This window comes from Bison bison, unplaced genomic scaffold (genome assembly GCF_000754665.1).
Source record: "Bison bison bison isolate TAMUID 2011002044 unplaced genomic scaffold, Bison_UMD1.0 scf7180017864066, whole genome shotgun sequence".
Taxonomy (NCBI): domain Eukaryota; kingdom Metazoa; phylum Chordata; class Mammalia; order Artiodactyla; family Bovidae; genus Bison; species Bison bison.
Genome location: NW_011494638.1, coordinates 1630483 through 1650134, shown reverse-complemented (window position 1 = coordinate 1650134; position 19652 = coordinate 1630483). Strand labels below are relative to the sequence as shown.

The following is a 19652-nucleotide window of genomic DNA, read 5'->3' as shown; positions in this document are numbered from 1 at the left end:
CTCCAGTCTACACTGAACACAAAGTAAGCCTGAGGTCTGATGCAGGATGTAGCTGTTGCTATTTAAATATAATCAGGAGGTCCTATCACTTGTTTATCTCAGTAGATACTCTTTAAGTAGGGGTAATATGTACATAGCTCTTTAGCTACATATGTTTTTCTGATAAGACATCTGTCCAGAGAGAATCACTCTGTGAACTGAATCTGTGGTCTGTTCAAATGATATCTTCTTTGTTTCCAACCTTAGTGTTATCACTTACAGTCTTTTCACTGATTATCCCTCCTTCTAATTTAAAACCTATTGCAGTTTTCTTGTGATCAGTCAGGGTTGCACTAGTGAGTGTTTAATTCTACTTGAACTTATTGTAGTTTTTCTTTCTTAACCTACAGAAAGATTTTTAAAATTTATTCACAGTGATTTCTTATTATTGAGAAGACATCTAAATTATCAGCAAAGGAAGTGATCAATTCTTGGCCACCACATTGAGCTGGTAGATTGTAACTCAGGTCTTTGACTTCTTTTCCACTACTCATTCCTAATTGAGCAGAGTTTTAGTCTTTCGTGACCTCTGCAACCTGCGCATTATTTTTATGCCTTTGAATAAGATGCAAATAAGATTTTTGTCTGAGTTTTATCTGCTACTATAATGGTTTATTCTACTCCATTGACCAGCATTTCAAACTGTTATATTTTTGTTAATGATTTTCATATCACTATCTCCAGTACTTCCCCAAACTCCATACATATACCAGATGGGATTTATTTTTCAATCACTTATAAGTCATCATATTGAAAACATTATTTGCATTACAAATTTTATTCACACTGTGATTGATATGGATTTTTAACAAAGGCTCTGTATATACTACAGTCCTGGCCCAGCATGCAAGAATCAACTACTGTTTGTGGAGATGATGGAGATTCTTCCCAGTGGTCATTCTCTCACTATGAATGGGGAGGATGTTTCTTGAAGTTGTTTGTTGCCTTGACCTAGCCATCTTCATATTTTAATGAATATTTGCATTTCTGCAAATGATGAGAAAAGGTAGGAAGGAATTTTTACACATTAACTGAAACCAAAATAGAGAACAGAGAGAGGTAAAGGAGCATACCATAGTGGCTAAGACAGTGAAGAATTTGCCTGCAATGCAAGAGAACTGGGTTCGATCTCTGGGTTCGATCCCTGGGTTGGAAAGATACCCTGGAGAAGGAAATGGCGACCCACTCCAGTGTTCTTGCCTGGAGAATCCATGGACAGTGGAGTTACAGTCTATGGAGTCAAAAAGAGTTGTATATGACTGAATGACTAACACTTTGATTTTTCAAAAGAGCATAACCACTGCTGACCCTGTCGCCATATTTGTCTCGGTAAATTCTTCTATAGAGTCCTTGTCATAAAATTTTCCGTGCTTTTCCATTATATGTTCTTAAGTGTAATTTAAAACCTACTTATTTTGTATTGTCTACAGTTGAACCATTTATTTCTTTAGGAATTTCTTTAACACTAATAATTAAGCACACCATAGTCAAAGGCATCTTTACCAAGTACATGGACTTTCTCCTCTATCTAGCTTCCAAAGGTACTACAAAGATATTTAGAACACCAGCCTTGTAGTTGTCAATATTTTGAGGTGTGTGATGAGTAAATGGAACACCTTACATCTTTCAGTGGTAGAACTGTCAAAGAGTGTTTATCTTTCTTGCCTCTCACCCCCCAAATGTAGACTATTTCAGAATGCATTACAGAGGAAATAAACAGTTGATTTTAAGTTAAGGATGAGCCTAGCAACCATTTGCACTATATTGATGTCAAAAGTACCTCTCTGCCAAGCTCTAAAATGCATCTTCAAAAACTACTGAAAATATCCAAGAACTTTAGTGATGAGCTACAAATGGACTTTAGTATTGATAAACAAAAGTCAATATGTATAGTGAAAGGACAACTTACTGTGATAAATGGGCCCACCATCGTAAAGATCAAATTATCGACTATCTACGGCAAGGAGAAACCTGTCTATAGCTAACTTCTACAGGTGAGAGGAATTCGCCACAACAGCAATTCAGGGAAAGCTCAAAGCAACGTGTAAGGAGAATTCATTAAAAATACATACAAAAGTAGGCAGCAATACTCTGTTAAATATATCTGTGACACCAGGCTACTGTATTTCTTTGGCCAGGCTTGAGTTCACATCTTTTCCTTTTGCAGAGAACAACCTCCTTTTGGGCTACTCATATTACTTCTTAATGAGATTTAATTCAAATTTCACTTCCTAACACACCCTATTGCAGGCGAATCACCTCTGCATTCCTTAAAAACCATGTTACTCTTGGAATATTCTCTCTAATGCTCCTATTAGTTAGTTTCTATTGTAACTCAACTATATCACAAGTTGTATGTGGGCACCTTAGAAATGCCTCACTTTTTCATCCCTTCACATGATCTAGCACAGAGCTCTACCCTGTGCCTGATAATCACCAGATCAATATTTTTTTTATTTCATCATTTTTTAAATTATTCACTACAGAAGCCTAGGCCACACATCATGTCAGAGTTAAATGACGAAACGTCACACATCACAAGAAACACCCAAAAGAATAATTGCAAACACTGGCCTATCAAAAAAAAAGGTGGAATGGCAGTAATTAACCTCTTCAATGTCTATTGTTCCTAATTGATAGAATGTAAGAATTTCTTCCACAGTGAATTTAACCGGATACTCTATAAGCTACCCAATAAAAACTAAAGGGCAAATCTTGTACCATCTCTCCAATTTGGAAGCAAAAATGCAATTAAGCCAAACATCTAATGAACAACCCTTTCTACTCTATTACTCTATTCTACTACTCTACTCTACTCCCCCCGCCACAAACAACACCCTCCAAAATCTTTCTGGAGACAAAAATACCTGCAAAGGTACCTTATAGTGTGAGTTAAATAAAGTTCATGCAGCTAAAACTATTGATACATCTAACTTTCCTGTTTTATTGAAAGATCTGGAATGTCAGTTCATCCTGGGACTACTTTATTGCCACTAAATCTGGTGGTAGGCATGGACTTTGTTGTTCTAATACCATGCTCTCTTCAGCTCTTTGAGGCCCCTGTATCTAGAAGAGTGTTTTGGAGGAATGATTAGATAAATGAATAGATGCAAGTTTTAGATGAAAGAATAATGTGTGGGATGACAAGTATGATATGTTTACCCAAGTAAACACAGATGCTGCTTCATTTTCTGTCAGTGTTATGGTTAATTCCCCATTATAAATACCAACAGAAGTATCTCAGAAAATTAACAAGATATATAAATATAAAAAAAATCAAGAAAGTAAACCAGAAAATTTTGACCAATGTAATAGTATTCTGCAACTTTGATGCATTTAATTATTCCACTTAAACATTTCAAAAAAATCTATGGATTCAGAAGTAAACTGAAGTATGATCCAAACTGAGGAAAACTAAAAGCAGTGACAGCAAAATAACTACACGGGCCATACACGCTACTTAGCTCTCCTTCCAAGTCATGGACTAACCCAACACCACCATACACACTACTTAGCTCTCCTTCCAAGTCATGGACTAACCCAACACCACCATACACACTACTTAGCTCTCCTTCCAAGTCATGGACTAGCCCAACACCACCACTTTGTACATATACATCTTTCATCTCAAGTGGGCCTAAACAAGAAGCTGAACAGGTCAAGCTGAAGATACAGCATATATACTCTTGAATCAGAAGGACATCCAGTATGGTACCTCTGCTTCATTCATTTGTTTATCTATTTACTCATCACACAAATCCTTAAGAATACTTTCCATAGCCTAGGGCATACACAGGTGAACAAAACAGACGTGGTACCTACTTCCATGTTTGTTTTCAGAGAACTCAAAATGAAAAGTTGTGCATATTTATTCAAAATCAGATATAGTTTTTCTCATATTTTATTCCCAAATAAAAAGTGAATTCTAATTCTGTGCTTGCCCTTCCACACAACAAAGCGGCATTATTGGTATTCTGAGAGGGTGGGTGAAACTGGAGAGGATATTTAGAACAGAAACATGTCACTGGTCTCCTTTAAATGTGTGTTTATGGGTTTCAGGTTATGGGCACCACTGCTATGCACAGTCCATGAAAACAAGACAGGAGTCTGGGAAGTGTGAGCTCTCCTAAGGCTACTTTGGCCCTCAGGCAGCCCTCTGCATCACTTATTGAATGTGTGAAGTAACACAAGCTCTAGCCTCTGCATTTGCTCCCTCATCTCCTAAGGGAGGCTTACAAACAGCAGCCAGCCCACTGCCCTGGGCCAACAGATTATTTCTTGTTAAATATCTATGCTAAAGATATATATAAACATATTATGACATAAATATATATTTCCTCTATTGCATTTATGGCTTATAAATAATATGTTGTGTGTGTTATCAGGACCTGAGGAGACAGTGGTAATTTTCACCAAAGAAATCTGTGACAGACAAAAGTCCTACTGCTTGGCTTTAGATGAGTATGACATAATTTATATTATTTAAGGCTTGCTTTGTTTTGTTATTCAGAGTGTCTTCATGAAGACCACATCTGCTTTTCCTGATTAAGTGATTCCTTGAAGAAATATAATAGGGAAATATGTTACTTGTAGAAAAATGTGGAAACTTAAGCCTGTGCTTCTCTAACAGAGCTAGTAGTTGTAATGTGTTTATAGGAAATTTTATATTCCTATTTTCGCTTTTGTTTCTGTGCATAATTCCTACTCAGAAAATATCTCATTGTAGTTGTGTGAAGACCTGCCATTCAAAAGACCACCTCTCCTTATTATCATTTGCAATGTATTTATCCTATCTTTTAAAATTTATTTTTATAGGGATTTTTTTATTTGTGTTTGGAACCATCATTTTTAATTTGATGAAAGAAAACCAAAATGCATGAAAAGTGTTCATCCACTGTGATTTGTGTGACAAAAAGAACCACTGCACCAGGACAGAGCTGGTCCTGTTGCTGTTAATTGACTATACTCTTTTAGATTTATGCATTAAAAATATGCTTTCTGTTTCGAAGAGATCACTTTGTTACTTTGTGGCTTTTAAGCTGATGCTACAAACTTATTTTTCTTCTAAGATAAAGTCTCATCTATAGATTTTCAACTAATTACACGTCTGCCAATACGTACTTAGAGGATACATTTTATTTCAATTTATTATTTGTGTTTATGTAGTGTGTCCCTGGAAATATCTGTGGAAATGAAAGGAAATGTTTAATGGTGTTTATTACTACTTTCTCATTGCCCTTTTTCTCTTTCTTTGCTCTCTCTCTTTTTTAATAGCTCCAGTCAGTTCGGTCAAGCATGACAGCAACTCAAACTCGGCAAACTTCCAAGACACCGAGGACATGCCTGACAGATGTGTCTTGGAAGAGTCTGAGAGTCCAGGTGAAAGCCATTTAAAAATAGTCAAGTATAAATGATAAATTTGACACAGCTTTGGGGTCCTTGGAAGGGGGTGGGGGGAGAGGACATTGTAATGCTGTTTTCTTTTAGCAGCTGCACTGTCAAATTAATGGTCACCTCCAGGGGTCACAGTGTGGAGCTGTTATCTTTTCCTCTTTCATCAAGAATTCAGTTGGAGGAAGTACAAAGGCTTTATGACTGAGAAGGGAAGCTGACACTATTAGTTCATTATCATCAATTTTAGGCTAAACTGGTTAATAGAGGCAGAGGTTGGAAACTTGAGAAATAGCAACATTTTAAAATATTTCAAATGATGGGATCAAGAGGAAGTGGAGAATTAGGGAGAAAAGAGAAAGCATTCAATAAAATTTACCCTCTGTCCAGGTTACTGATGTTTGTATTTTCTTTATAGAAAGAATAGACAGAAATGTACTGGAAGGATATGTCCAAGAAAACTTAAGCATGAGTTTTTCTTTCTGTTTTGTTTTGAAGCCTGCCTAGTCTTAACAACGAATTAATTAAAAGGGGAAACAAAAAACTTAAGAGAGTTGAAAGACAATTCCTGGCTCACTATAAAACCATTAAATGCTAGAAGATGCCTTATTACCATGAGCGATTTAACTATCTTCCCTCCCTGAACATTTTTCTTTGCTGTTTTCTCTGGCTGCTGTGTACCCTCTACCCTCTCGCATCTTTGTGTGCTGATCCATGTATCAGATTTTTGATTCATCCTCTCTGTGGTCTGTCAGCTTAGTTAAGAGATTTCCAAATCTTGTAGCCTTCGCTGACAGGGGGCAGCTGCAAACAGTCCCCTGATCCTTCCCCGAGGAGAGCTACTGAGATTTAATTTTCAGTGAAAGGTGCAGCCTGCAATCTATGTCAGGTCCCCTAAGTCATCTTGGAACCCCAGTTGGCCCAGTGGCAATGGCTTGTATTTCCGTCTCCTCCACTACACCAAGATTCCTCAAAAGACGGACTGCTGCTGTGTGTCTGTTCTCAGCCACACTTCTGCCTCAGCATCCATGGACTGAGAAATGGCGTCTTTAGCAATGACAGAAATTTTTCATCAGCACAACAGCCCCACCCACTGCCTTATAGATGTGTCCCACGTGAAAAGGGAGAGAGTAGTGGTAGCATTTTAAAATTACTTTTAGTTCTGACTACAATTGTCTGATTTTGACTAGGTTTTTAAACTGTGTTAATCAACAGTTTTCTGTCAATCACCTTATCAGGCAGTTAAATCCATGAGTGAAGTTTTTACTGAAGTGTTCTTTGGGTTTTTTTTGCAAGAATAGATCAGCTTTATGCTGTTTTAAAAGTAGAATAAATTTCGATTGTCCCTCAGTATGAGTGTAATTGTGGTGATATTCAAATATAGCACAGTCTATCTGATTGGCATAAACAAAAGGATATATCAAAAAAGAAAGATCAATTAGAAAACAGAAGTGTTGATAAAGAATCTTAACTTAAAAAGTGAGTACCATTCTATACATTGGACATCATTAAACTGGTAATAAAGAATGAATTACTCTGGCTTTTTCTTCTGTCCATTCCTGCATTTTAAGACATCTAGCCTTATAGGCCTAGAAACCTCTGGAGAGTTCACTACTGGTCTCACTGCCTTCCACTGAGAATTTGTGGCTTGGTTGTCATGGAGACATCGTATTTCTCCAAGAATTGCTCATATTGATCCGTGGCCGGGCGTAAATGGCCAAGCGAGTGTGAGGAATAAAGGGGGCTGGGCAGTCCTATAAAATGACCAGGGCTTGTGGGGTGGAAATAAGCTCATAGCAAACACTTAGGTAAAAAGAAAGAAGCAGTTTTATTTTGTTTCAAGGTTTCTTTCTGCACTTTGGGCCATTGTCTTCCTTCTCTATGAACTGAAAGAAACTTGTTAGTCACTTGTCATGTCAGATCCTTGGTGCTTGTCCTGACACAGCTGTCAGCCTCGCAGCTCTGTGCAGTTCAGGGACACACAACAAAGAGGCAGAGGCATGAATTATTTATTGCTCCTCGTGTGGATAAAATTCTGTGATAAGAAATTAAGACACTTCTGACAGAGATGCTTGTTTAGTAAGAAAGATTTTGATGATAGAGTGCATTTCCTTGAAGTATGAGCATTTGAGAAACAAAATTCTTAAAACTGAACATGAAGGGAGATTTGTGAAATTGGTGGCATGGTGGGACTTCCCTTGAACCATGAAAATATGACTGGCCACTTCTCAACGTCCAAAAATCAACTTCAAAATATCAAGTCATTCAAATGTAGAGCTCCAAAAGTATAAACATTACTTTGGTGGTCTAGTGACCTCTATTTACCATGTACAGGTGGTGTTGCTCTGGAAAGCATGTTAAACCACCTTTGTTAGAAGAAAAAAATAAAATTTGGGATCTTTAAGTGGTAAGGTTTGAGAAGATGTCCTCGAAACAGTAGAAGTGCTTTGGTAGCTAAGCTTATAACTGCATTATTATATTCATTATTTCTTGTATGGAAAGAAGCATATTTAAATCTGAATGAGCTAATCTTACCATTTTCACCTGGAATATTTCACTTAAAATTATTTTTAGCACTTTCATATGTATGCAAATCCCCTAGTTACAAAGGTGGATGTGATCAGTCTTTTGCCTTTAATGGATATTGACCTTACATGGCTTTATTTATGCAATTCTAAATAACTAATATATTTATTACATCATTTTTAATGAATATGCCAGTTGTTCAAACAGCATCCAGAAAGTGAAAACAAAATCATTTTTATACTCAAGCACAGTTCAAGAGTATCGCATCATATATTGTTCTCTCCAAGTAAAGTCTTTTCTTGGCAAATCCTCTAAAACATTATTTTACTGAAACTTACATAGCTTTATATTGCTCCTATCAACTAGTTTGCATCTGCAAGGAATAAGAAACTTACAGTGCAGAGAAACTAATTTTTTTTTAATGAAGTTGAAATTTTTAAACTGTTGATGGAGCATTTAAAAATGCCAGTAATAAAATCAAATTTTTAGAATTTATATAAAACAGTAAGATTGACTTTGTGAATTATCTTTGAACAAAATGGATTTTAATTCAGTATGTAGATTATTTTTTCGTTGACATCACTGCTTCACCAGCTGGGATGACCCATTTGTAAATGGGCTGGAGCTTGCATATAGGTCACAATTTAGATGCCTGGTGGAGTGGTCATTCACCTCCTCTAGAGGGCTCTACCTTATTCATCATGCCATTGTGATCTCTTTATTGGTTCAAGTTGAATACCCAGGTGAGTGCGTGCAGTCCATTAAGGTTGGGCAAAGCAGCTTTAGACCACAGCATTCTTGTTACTCTGACCCTGCCAGTGAACCTGGAGGTCTTGTCTGATAGGTTAAAGTCTCCCTCAGCAGTGTCTTTTCTTTGGAATAATTCATTAGCAAAGACTTTTGACTCACAGGTGAATCCCAGATTGAAGTTTCTGGCTTAGACTCTGTGAAGTCTACTGGCTTCTTCACCAGCATATATACATTCCTGGAACCTGTGGGAATAACTTTGATGTCTAGTAATAGAAGCACTGAGACAACATGTGAACTTACAGCTCCCTTTTTTGTGTTTTTAGGGCCATTGGGCTTTCTTTCTTTGGTTCTTTAAGCCCTGGTCACTTCTGAATCTGAAAGATGTTATCACAAAAATAGTTCAGTTTAGTATTTTGTTGGCTAACTTCTTATTAACTGTTTAATGCACAGTGATTGTATATAGTCCAATCCCTGATCTCCAGAATATTAAAAAAAACATGTTCTTGGCCCCTTATCTTAAAAAATATGGTGTGAGGTTCACAAATTTTATACAAGTGTTAATGAGAAACCTTGAGCTTTTATCAGCTTATTGGCTTGGAAAACTAAGCATTTTACTTACTAGTGCACCAGGGATAGTGCACTTAAATGTGGCTTCAGCTGAAAATAATAGTGACAAAGAAGGGTTTGGAAGTACAAAAAAAATGCATTTTCAGATAAGCATTTTTATGTCATTCTGAAGTAGTTTATAATCAGTATGCATTCTGCCATTAACAGAACATTTTAGTGGTTTTTATATAGCACGTTATGTGTGTATATCTACATACATCATTGTTAATCAATATTATATTTGCATGAATCTGATGAATAAAACTAGGTTTCTTACTGTTTCGTAGAGGATACTACATTGTGAAAAGCGAAGCTTTTTTTTTTTTTTTTTATACTATTCTGGCTCATGAATCACCAGCAAAAATCAGGTAACAGAAAGTAGGACAGATTCAGGAGTGGAGTGTTGGAGATGGCTGATGATGATGCATGAAGCAGAAAAAATGTAGAATGTGTGAGCAGCCCATCAGTCATAGCCTTCAAGAACACACTTCTCATGACTAGTGCTAAAAAAAATGTTCTAGAAGAAGTAAGAACAATTTCAGTGGTAAAAACATGTAAGCTCTATCTTCCAGTTGTGTGTAACAACATCAATATTTTAAATAATTTACCAAAAGGGAAAAAGCATTAATCTAATAATTTTTAAAGGATATAAAATTCTGGGCATATATATGTAATACATATATAATACAATATTGAATATTGGTTTACCTAAAGTAAATAATCAGCTTTTTGAGTTTTTGCCAATAGGAATGGGAGTTACTATGATTGGTCACATTATTAATATAAATGTGTTTAGAAGTAGTTAACTGAGGCACAATGCTCTAGTCAAATTAATTTAATCAAGTGATTTTTTTTTTTTAGCCTGCACTCTGAGAAATACATTCTCTTTAAGAATGCTATAGCTCAAACCATATTTCAACTGATATTTATACCATTTTGTCCTAAAACTGCCATGGTGAGCTTCTCCAAGAACAATTCAACTGCTTGAAATTTATGGAAATTTATTAATTTCAAACTCAATTTATCTTGTTGACAACTGCTGATCTTCCTCAGTGATTAAAAAAATATTAATAAGATGTGCAATTAAAATAGTTACCTGAGGCTTGGCTTATAAGAATTTCTTTATTATATTAATATTTTATTTATATAGAGAAATAAATGTAGAAATTATGAGTAATTGCTTTCTTCTTTCCTTCTTCCCTTTCTTGCTTTATATTTTTCTTCATATTCTCCCTCCTTTCATCCTCCTTTCTCTTCCACCCTTCCTCTTACACTTCTTTTCTCCTTCCCTTTCTGCATTTCACCATATAACCCAAGATAATCTGTTTTCTTTCCAGGTAAACGAAAGCATCATTTATGGATAGAAAAGGTGTGCTCCTGCAAGCTGTGCTAATTGTAACCTCATCGGTAGGAACTGGATTTGGACAAATTAAGAAAACCCAAACATGCCATTTGTTTATCATTGTATATATAAGCTATGTTATTATTAGTCTAGTTATTAATTTGTGGTAGATTTGCCAGTACTTTGTTCAGAGTCATTACTGATCAAAAATATTCAAATTCCTCTAGTTTTAAGAAATCATTGTCATTTTGTGATTCCAACAAGTAGAGCAGCCCACAGACACAAATTTAATACCACTTTAGATTTTTCTTCCAGTTTACAGTTCCTGAATTATATAATCCCATTTGCTTTTAAACAATATAACAAACAATGCTTTTAAATTTAATGTTGCTTAAATGTACTTACTCTAAAACTTTACCAAATTTGTTTGATTTGTCAGGTGAGGGCATTTATGTTTTAGTAGATGCTTTAATTTGAATCAATCATCCTGTAGTAAATCTCATCTTTAAGCATGAAATGTTGTCAACAAAGTAGCCAATTCCATTTAGTCATCAATTAGCCCAAATAAGTGATACACAGTATAACAGAGACCAATCTTGTGCAGTCAAGTTAATTTAGACTTCTAATGACATAGAGGCTAATGTCTTTAGCTAAAGGTTGATTTTGTTGGCCATATAGATGTGAGCTAGGGAAGGGGAAACTACTGATAACACATCACGATTGATCCTTATTAAGTATAAACTCTGGTAGTTCTATTCCCAGAAAGAAGCTTGACTTTCTATTCCCAGAAAGAAGCAGGAATTCTCAAACTAAAATATGTGAAGCAATATAAACAGGAACAGACATAAAGTGCTGATCTATTAAGGCCTTCAGTGATCTGATTTATTTGCTGTGATTTATATTGTATAATTCCTGAATTTATAGAAAATCACAAAGAAGATTATTAGTGTGCACACGAGTACAAATATTGACTAATCCATAGAAAAATGGAATTAATATGTTAAATATATGATACATATCTTTATATATCTATCTAATAGGGAAATTCTAGTCACTTCAACAAACATTTTTTGGGGCACCAGCATCAGATTCTGTGCAAGGGAGGATGCAAAGAGCAAGGTATAGGGGGAGATTAAAGAATAGAACTATAAAATTGAAATAGTGTGGTCTCTGCCCTTAAGGACCTTACAATTAATTACTGACCTAAGTGAATATACCAGAACTAGACATCAGGTGACTGTGACTTTTTAAAAATAGATAAAAATATGTGTTGTTGTTGTTGTTTTTTGCCCTAAAAGATGATATTACGTGGAATTACTTTTGAGTTTTATTTCAGTAACATATTGTTAAATGAATAATGATGGAAAACTATCATCCTTTGAAAAAATTATATATATGTATGTACTTTCCTCAACCTCTGAGAATTGTCAAAAGCCACTTAGAACAAATTTCAAAATAAAAGGAAGGTAGTAAGCTAAGCAATAGAACAGTTTCTTGCATGCTGTGTACTGGTTCTGAAAGCCATTACAAGGAGTACTCCCTAAAATATTTTTAATGATAGTAATATCAAATAAAGATATATCTTCTCAAAAGGGCAATTTTAGTAGTTGTAACCATTAAATATGCTTATTAAAAATAAACTTCTTTGTTTTTATAGCAATGTTCTATTATTCTTTTTTCAAAGAAGAATAAAAATAAGTTTAAATAGTTGCCATATTAAGCATTTTTTCAGGTCCAAGGAAATCAATATTGAACCCTTGATAAATGTTTTATTATGTCACTAGCTATAGGAAATTAGAAGTAGCATAACTCTGGCATCACTAAAAGAGATTTTAAAGATTTTGTTGGTATCACATTTTATAGTTGCTAAAATTTAAAAATTCCTATCAAATGACTCCTTAAAATTTCCTTCTATTAATATGAATTCTGGAAACAACACCATTAAATATAAAAACTTTTAATTCCTAAAAATGAGAATTTTAGAGATAGACACTTAAATAACATTCCCTAATATCCATGTGCAAGTGTATCTATGATACAGATCCATTAGTCTGTTTAAAAATAATGATATTGACTTATGTTCAATATGTTTCAGGAATTTCTGTTGCAAAGAGAATTTGAAATAGTAAATTGCCACACAATTAAATAGAACACTCATAGGGTACCACAGCTAGAAACTCAAAACTGATTACCTCTTATCTAAGTGTTTATCCTTTTGTACATCCAGTCTTAGGTAACAATGCAGTAATTATATTAGCAAAAGAAACTGTTTGTATTTAGAGTCTTCCTTGTTACTGTAATTAATAAATCATTTGAAAATTACACTGAGTTTCTTTTCTGGTAATAATCTTGATGACGCTTATAATTATATATTTTCTTCCATGGAATTCATATTTTCAAATTTGCAAGCCGGGATCTGTTATGCATTGTGGAGTCACACACTGGCTATACTGCATAAGGGAAGAATCTAGGTTTACATGTCAAGATTTCACTGCCATGTGTCCAGGCAGTGTGTCCTGCTCTGCTTCTCAGAGCCTCGCTTCCCCGTTCATGTGGAGAACTCCCTCACAGGGCTCGTCCAGAGGCCCTCCATGAGGTGGTTTATGGAAAGCAATCTGAACACTGTAAAACAGCTCAAATATATGGTAAAATTTACAGCATTATAAACATAGAATGGTGGCCTCAGGCCTGAAATATTCTGTTGCTATTTTAGAAACTAAGTCAAGACTACGTCGAACATCTCACTATTAGAAAAATGCTGCTGCTGCTCCTGCTAAGTCGCTTCAGTCGTGTCCGACTCTGTGCGACCCCATAGACGGCAGCCCACCAGGCTTCCCCATCCCTGGGGTTCTCCAGGCAAGAACACTGGAGTGGGCTGCCATTTCCTTCTCCAATGCATGAAAGTGAAAAATGCTAGGGAATATTTTACTAAGTATTAACATTCTATCTCAAGGTAGTATTTGAGTTATTTTTTACTTCCTTCCTTGTACATTTTCTTCTAGTGAGATGTATTTAAAAGCCTTTTATAATTATTCATATGAACTTTTTAGAAAAGATATACTTTCTCTTCAATCTTTGGAGGGCACATTATAATAATTGAACTTTTAAAATTTAAGTTTTATACCAGATGTTTTAAATGAAGGCTCAGAATGTATTAATTCCAATTGACTTTAAAGTCTTATTTTCATAGACTGGACTCATTCATGTAGTTTTAAATTTTCTATATTGCATACATTTTTATTACACAGTTATTTAAATGTAGTACTATATATCCTTTGGTTCTCCACAAAATGCCCTTTTACATGTAAAATGCTCAGTTGCGTCTAATCTCATATGGAAGTCATTGCTTTGTAAACATGTACTTAGTTAGCAATGTAAAATACTTTCAAAATTGTGAAAATTAATTCAAAATTAATTTGAATTAATTTTAAAAAGTTGCCAAGTTAAAACTTTGTTAAGTAGATATCTTTCTGATGAAATTACATGGCTTCATGTTCAGTGGTCCCCAGACCACTTCACACTGATTTCATCAACAAAGACCCTACAGATAGCATGTATGGTAAAACTGTAAACTGGAAATTAACAGATATTCCAGTAAGAGCATGCCACGGGAAACTCTTATTCAACTGTGACCCTTGAAGACAGCATGTGTCATTTCATGTCACTGGCAGGGCAGGGACTATAGTGAGCTCTGTCCTGGCACCCCTCTTTCACTTCTCTCACCCTCATCAGACCTTTGCAGATCCCAACTTTATTGAAGATTTCAGTGTCAAGCTTTTTGCATTATTTTGATTTTTATAAATATTCCATTGAAATACATTTATCTTGATTACTGGGATTTCTTTGGAAGGAATGATGCTGAAGCTGAAACTCCAGTACTTTGGCCACCTCATGTGAAGAGTTGACTCATTGGAAAAGACTCTGATGCTGGGAGGGATTGGGGGCAGGAGGAGAAGGAGACGACAGAGGGTGAAATGGCTGGATGGCATCACTGACTCGATGGATGTGAGTCTGAGTGAACTCCGGGAGTTGGTGATGGACACGGAGGCCTGGCGTGCTGCAATTCATGCGGTTGCAAAGAGTCGGACACGACTGAGTGATTGAACTGAACTGAACTGAATTTTTTGTTGTTTTCTAGTCTTAGACTCTATTCATTAAGTCTAGGATAAATAACTTTTATCCCAGAAAGTATATTGCAGGAAAATAGATTGTGACAACTCCATCATCATGCACATGACTATAAGCATGCAAATAGTAAGATATACTTTTTTAATACTATATGAAAACCAAAGTCACAGACCATTGAAAATGCTTTAAATGGCTTATTTCTATCAGTATACAGGGGGAAATGTTGAGCACAAATGGTGCTTCCTTTTGACATTGCTTCCCCAAACGCCTTTTTCAATTCCACAAACCATGTTTTCTCATTATCTTTTTAGGGAACCTTTCTGTCTTCAACATGTTACTAACTGTAAACGTAGCAGTGATCTTTTAATTCAAGGATACAATGTTTTTAACACTGAAGATAATTAGTACGTGTTTAGTAAACACTATGCCTAAACCTGGAAAGTGCCAAGTGCCAGCAAAACGCCAATATTTATAACATGATGTAATAGCAATAATTGCTTGGTACTTGGTTACAAAACCTATCATTTATTCACTTAGCAATTATTTTAATTGCAATTATCTGTAAAGTCATCAATCGGCTTTTCAATCTTACATGTGTATTTTCCAGGGAGAAGGTGTTTTCACATAGCCTCAGTCACTGAGCATCATAGTCTCAGATGATGCCATCCAAGATAAAAAGAAGATCTATGACATGTTCTTCATATCACAAATTTCCTTTAGACTTTTAAAGAGATAGTTCTGCAGTGACAACTGCATTTCCTATCAGAAATAACCTTTCCTATTTATATTTAAAGATTTCTTACATTTATGTTATTTCCATTTGCATCAATTTATAGTTATAGTGGGCTTCCCTGGTGGCTTAGATGGTAAATAAACTGCCTGCAATGCAGGAGACCCAGGTTCAGTCCCTGGGTTGGGAAGTTCCCTGGAAAAGGAAATTGCAGCCTACTCCAGTATTCTCCCTTGGAAAATCCCATGGACAGAGGAGCCTGGTAGTCTACAGTCCATGGGGTTGCAAATAGTTGGACACAACAGAGCAACTAACACTTTCACTTCCATAGTTATAACGGGTCTTCTGAGGTGGCTCAGTGGTAAAGAATCTCCCTGTCAATGCAGGAGACCCAGGTTAGGTCCCTGGGTTAGGAAGATCCCTTGGAGAAGGAAATGGCAACCTACTCCAGTCTTCTTGCCTGGAAAATCCCATGGACAGAGGAGCCTGGCAGTATATAGTCCATAGGATCGCAGAGTCAGACACAACTGAGCATGCACCATGAACATGGTAGCTACAATCAACTGAGGAGACATTTTACTTATTTCTTCCTTTTGTATTTTAGAGCTTGTGTGATTAGGGAGAGAAAACTATCAGACAGTAAGATTGGGAGCCTTCATCCTCTACCTAAGACAGTCATAGTCACAGGGCTCAAGTTGCGCTTTGGATTGTTTTGATATTAAGGAAGATTTCATTGGATCAGCCTTTATTCCATACAACTGGTGTATTCCCACCAATCTAAACCAAGCGATTTGCTCCAATTTCTGCAAGAATTTGAGATACAAAGTGAGATCAAAATAGTATATACTATCACTTCAGTTGTGATTGGGATAGTCAAATAAAGAAACAAATTTGGGGATTTCTAAAGTATGTTTTCATAGCAAGTATACTACGGCTGATGCATGTCTGGAAATGGGTTAGGTTTTGTTTATAGTCTTCCTGCCATGTAGGTGGCAGCAACACTCAAGGCTAGAAATTTTCTTTCACATTCTCTGAGCTCTAGACCAAAGCATATATTTACTAAAAATCTTTGTGGAAGAGAAAAGGTTTAAAGTGTACAGGCAAATTTCTCTATGTCTTCACATATCTCTAACATACTATTTTAAGGTTGTGCTAAAGCTGTTCACATCGTGTGAAAACATTCATCATTTCCCTTAATACAGAAGTCATAGTCTACTCTCGTACATGCTGGTAGTATTAGGTTTCTGTTTCTTTATTTACTAGGATCTTCCTTCTTCACCTTCTCTCAGGCTAAAGCCTTTCTTTGAAGAAAAAGGAAGAAAACACTGCTTTATTCCACTACTACCTAAGCTTTATTGGGAAATGGTGAAAGTCTGTCCCTTTATTCTTTGCAATATCTAAGGAGTCAAAGTATTTAGTAAATGTGGAGAGATTTTCCTTCCATTATCCAAATGAAGCCATTTTCTCTGACTGTCCTAACTAGAGGTGACTGCATTCCAGTTAGTTCTATGTGCAAATCAAATGAAGGCTCTGAGCAGAGAGGCCCAGAGCACCTAGATTGAGGCCAGAAGACAAAAAGAAAGTGTTGAGCCATTGCATAGATGGGGGGCAGGGTCACTCCCTTGCAAAAGCAGGTGGCTCCTGCACCCAGGCATAAGTGAAACCAGGAGGACCACCTTTATGTAAATAAGTGGGCCCTCCTTTAGTATCAGAAACTGAAGAGAAGTGAGCTTTTCTTTAATTCCTGGCATTTTGCTAGAACTAGGACATGTGATAGTAAGCACAGGTAGCTTTTGTGAGGGATTCTTCAGAGTGTTCTTTTTGTACGTGGTTGGTCAACGTGCCCAATAGCAAGCAAATATACACCATTCCAGGCACAGGTGAAGCAAAAGGTGAGGAGTGGTTTCTACATTTGGTATCTTTTAACCTGGTTTTCACTATTCCTTGTTTCTTTTGTTCTTCATGTTCTTGATCACTTTCCTCAAATATCTATGTAGTTAATACAGGTATTTTGCATTGCAGCAGGCATTGCACATAGATGCTTTAGTACTAGCATTGCATCTCACTCCATCACTTTCTTACTATCTGGCATGACAAAAGTAGTTTCATATACCTTGAACCTCAATTTTCTCATCTATATATTGGGAGTAATAATTCTAGTCTCTCAGCTACCATATGTATATACAGTATTACTTAATATAATAGTATAAATAATTGAAATTACTACACATACCAAAAAATGCCTGCTTTTAAATCTCAACTACAGCCAAGCATCATGGCACTCCAGTGCTTGAGTAAGTGCTTTAACTCAGATTGGGGAGAACATTTTGGCATAAACAAGCTAAATAGTTTGTTTTCATAAAAGTCTTTTCTTTCAAAATGTTTCATGTTAACTGAGTACTCCCAGGATAAAGGACTAGTTTCAAAGTTTTCAACAGTTTTTTTAAAGGTCAATACTGTCCCCAGGTTCATGGGTGATACTTGTTGTTCAGTCGCTCAGTTGTGTCCTACTCTTTGAGTCCCCATGGACTACAGCATACTAGGCCTCCCTGTCCTTCACCATTTCCTGGAGTCTGCTCAAATTCAAGTCCATTGAGTCAGTGATGCCATCCAATCATCTCATCCTTTTTAAAATATTCCCCCAAAGTAAAAGATAAAAGCTCTCAAACACATTCATTATGAGCCCAGCATTACTCTGGTAGCCAGGACCTGAAAACAATAATGTTCAATTTGTTGGGTAATAATAGTAAATAGTTTTTCTTCTGGCTTCTGAAAGACAATCCTCTGGGAATGTTTTATGTCAGAATAGGACAGGCCATGGTCCATCTAAGCCTATACAAAATGATAGCTAGCTTCCCTCCTGACTTCTATCAGTCTTCATATTATCAGATGACTCTAACAGCCATGATTCTATAGCTTTATATGAGTGTGATGAATGAGACCAAACCAAAACACATATGTACTTTTAAAGCAGTATCCTAAAACTTAAAAAGCAGATAAATTTCCGAAAGATTTTGTAAAACAAAACCGTGTATATTGAATTTTGCCTTCCCATTGAGGATGGTATATAATAGAAAAGTTTTCCTTTTAGGAACAATATGCAAATAGATGAGCTGAGCAGTAAATCTGAGTCAACGAAGGGCTAAAGTGGGAAGTTGACCATGACATCAGGAATATTAAACAACAACATAATTGGGAAGACATGCTCATCCTTGTTTTTCCTTTGAGAAAGCTTGGTGGAATTTCTCATGAGAGTTCTCGCTTCTGTCCCTTTCTTTCCCTTAAATGGAAAAAAAGGGTATGGATTACTAACAGTAATGATTGGCAATAAAAATAACAACTATAATAAGATGATTATATCTACTACTGCAGGCAGGAATCCCTCAGAAGAAATGGCGTGACCATCATGGTCAATAAAAGAGTCCAAAATGCAGTACTTGGATGCAATCTCAAAAACGACAGAATGATCTCTGTTCGTTTCCAAGGCAAACCATTCAATATCACAGTAATCCAAGTCTATGCCCCAACCAGTAACGCTGAAGAAGCTGAAGTTGAACGGTTCTATGAAGACCTACAAGACCTCATAGAACTAACACCCAAAAAAGATGTCTTTTTCATTATAGGGGACTGGAATGCAAAAGTAGGAAGTCAAGAAACACCTGGAGTAACAGGCAAATTTGGCCTTGGAATACAGAATGAAGCAGGGCAAAGACTAATAGAGTTTTGCCAAGAAAATGCACTGGTCATAACAAACACCTTCTTCCAACAACACAAGAGAAGACTCTATACATAGACATCACCAGATGGTCAACACCAAAATCAGATTGATTATATTCTTTGCAGCCAAAGATGGAGAAGCTCTATACAGTCAGCAAAAACAAGACCAGGAGCTGACTGTGGCTCAGACCATGAACTCCTTATTGCCAAATTCAGACTTAAGTTGAAGAAAGTAGGGAAAACCACTAGACCATTCAGGTATGACCTAAATCAAACCCCTTATGATTATACAGTGGAAGTGAGAAATAGATTTAAGGGCCTAAATTTGACAGATAGAGTGCCTGATGAACTATGGAATGAGGTTCATGACATTGTACAGGAGACAGGGATCAAGACCATCCTCATGGAAAAGAAATGCAAAAA

The 19652-nt window shown here is 36.1% G+C and overlaps 1 protein-coding gene across 1 annotated transcript in view; it reads left to right on the top strand.

Moving 5' to 3' along the window:
• Positions 1 to 12136, top strand: part of WDR72 (WD repeat domain 72) — a 227036-nt gene extending 214900 nt beyond the window's left edge. Inside the window, exons 19-20 of the mRNA XM_010836763.1 lie at positions 5314 to 5418; positions 10650 to 12136. Coding sequence (XP_010835065.1) covers positions 5314 to 5418; positions 10650 to 10705 — 161 coding nt within the window. The 3' untranslated portion in view covers positions 10706 to 12136. The remainder of the gene's footprint in view (positions 1 to 5313; positions 5419 to 10649) is intronic.
• The last annotated feature ends 7516 nt before the right edge of the window (positions 12137 to 19652 follow it).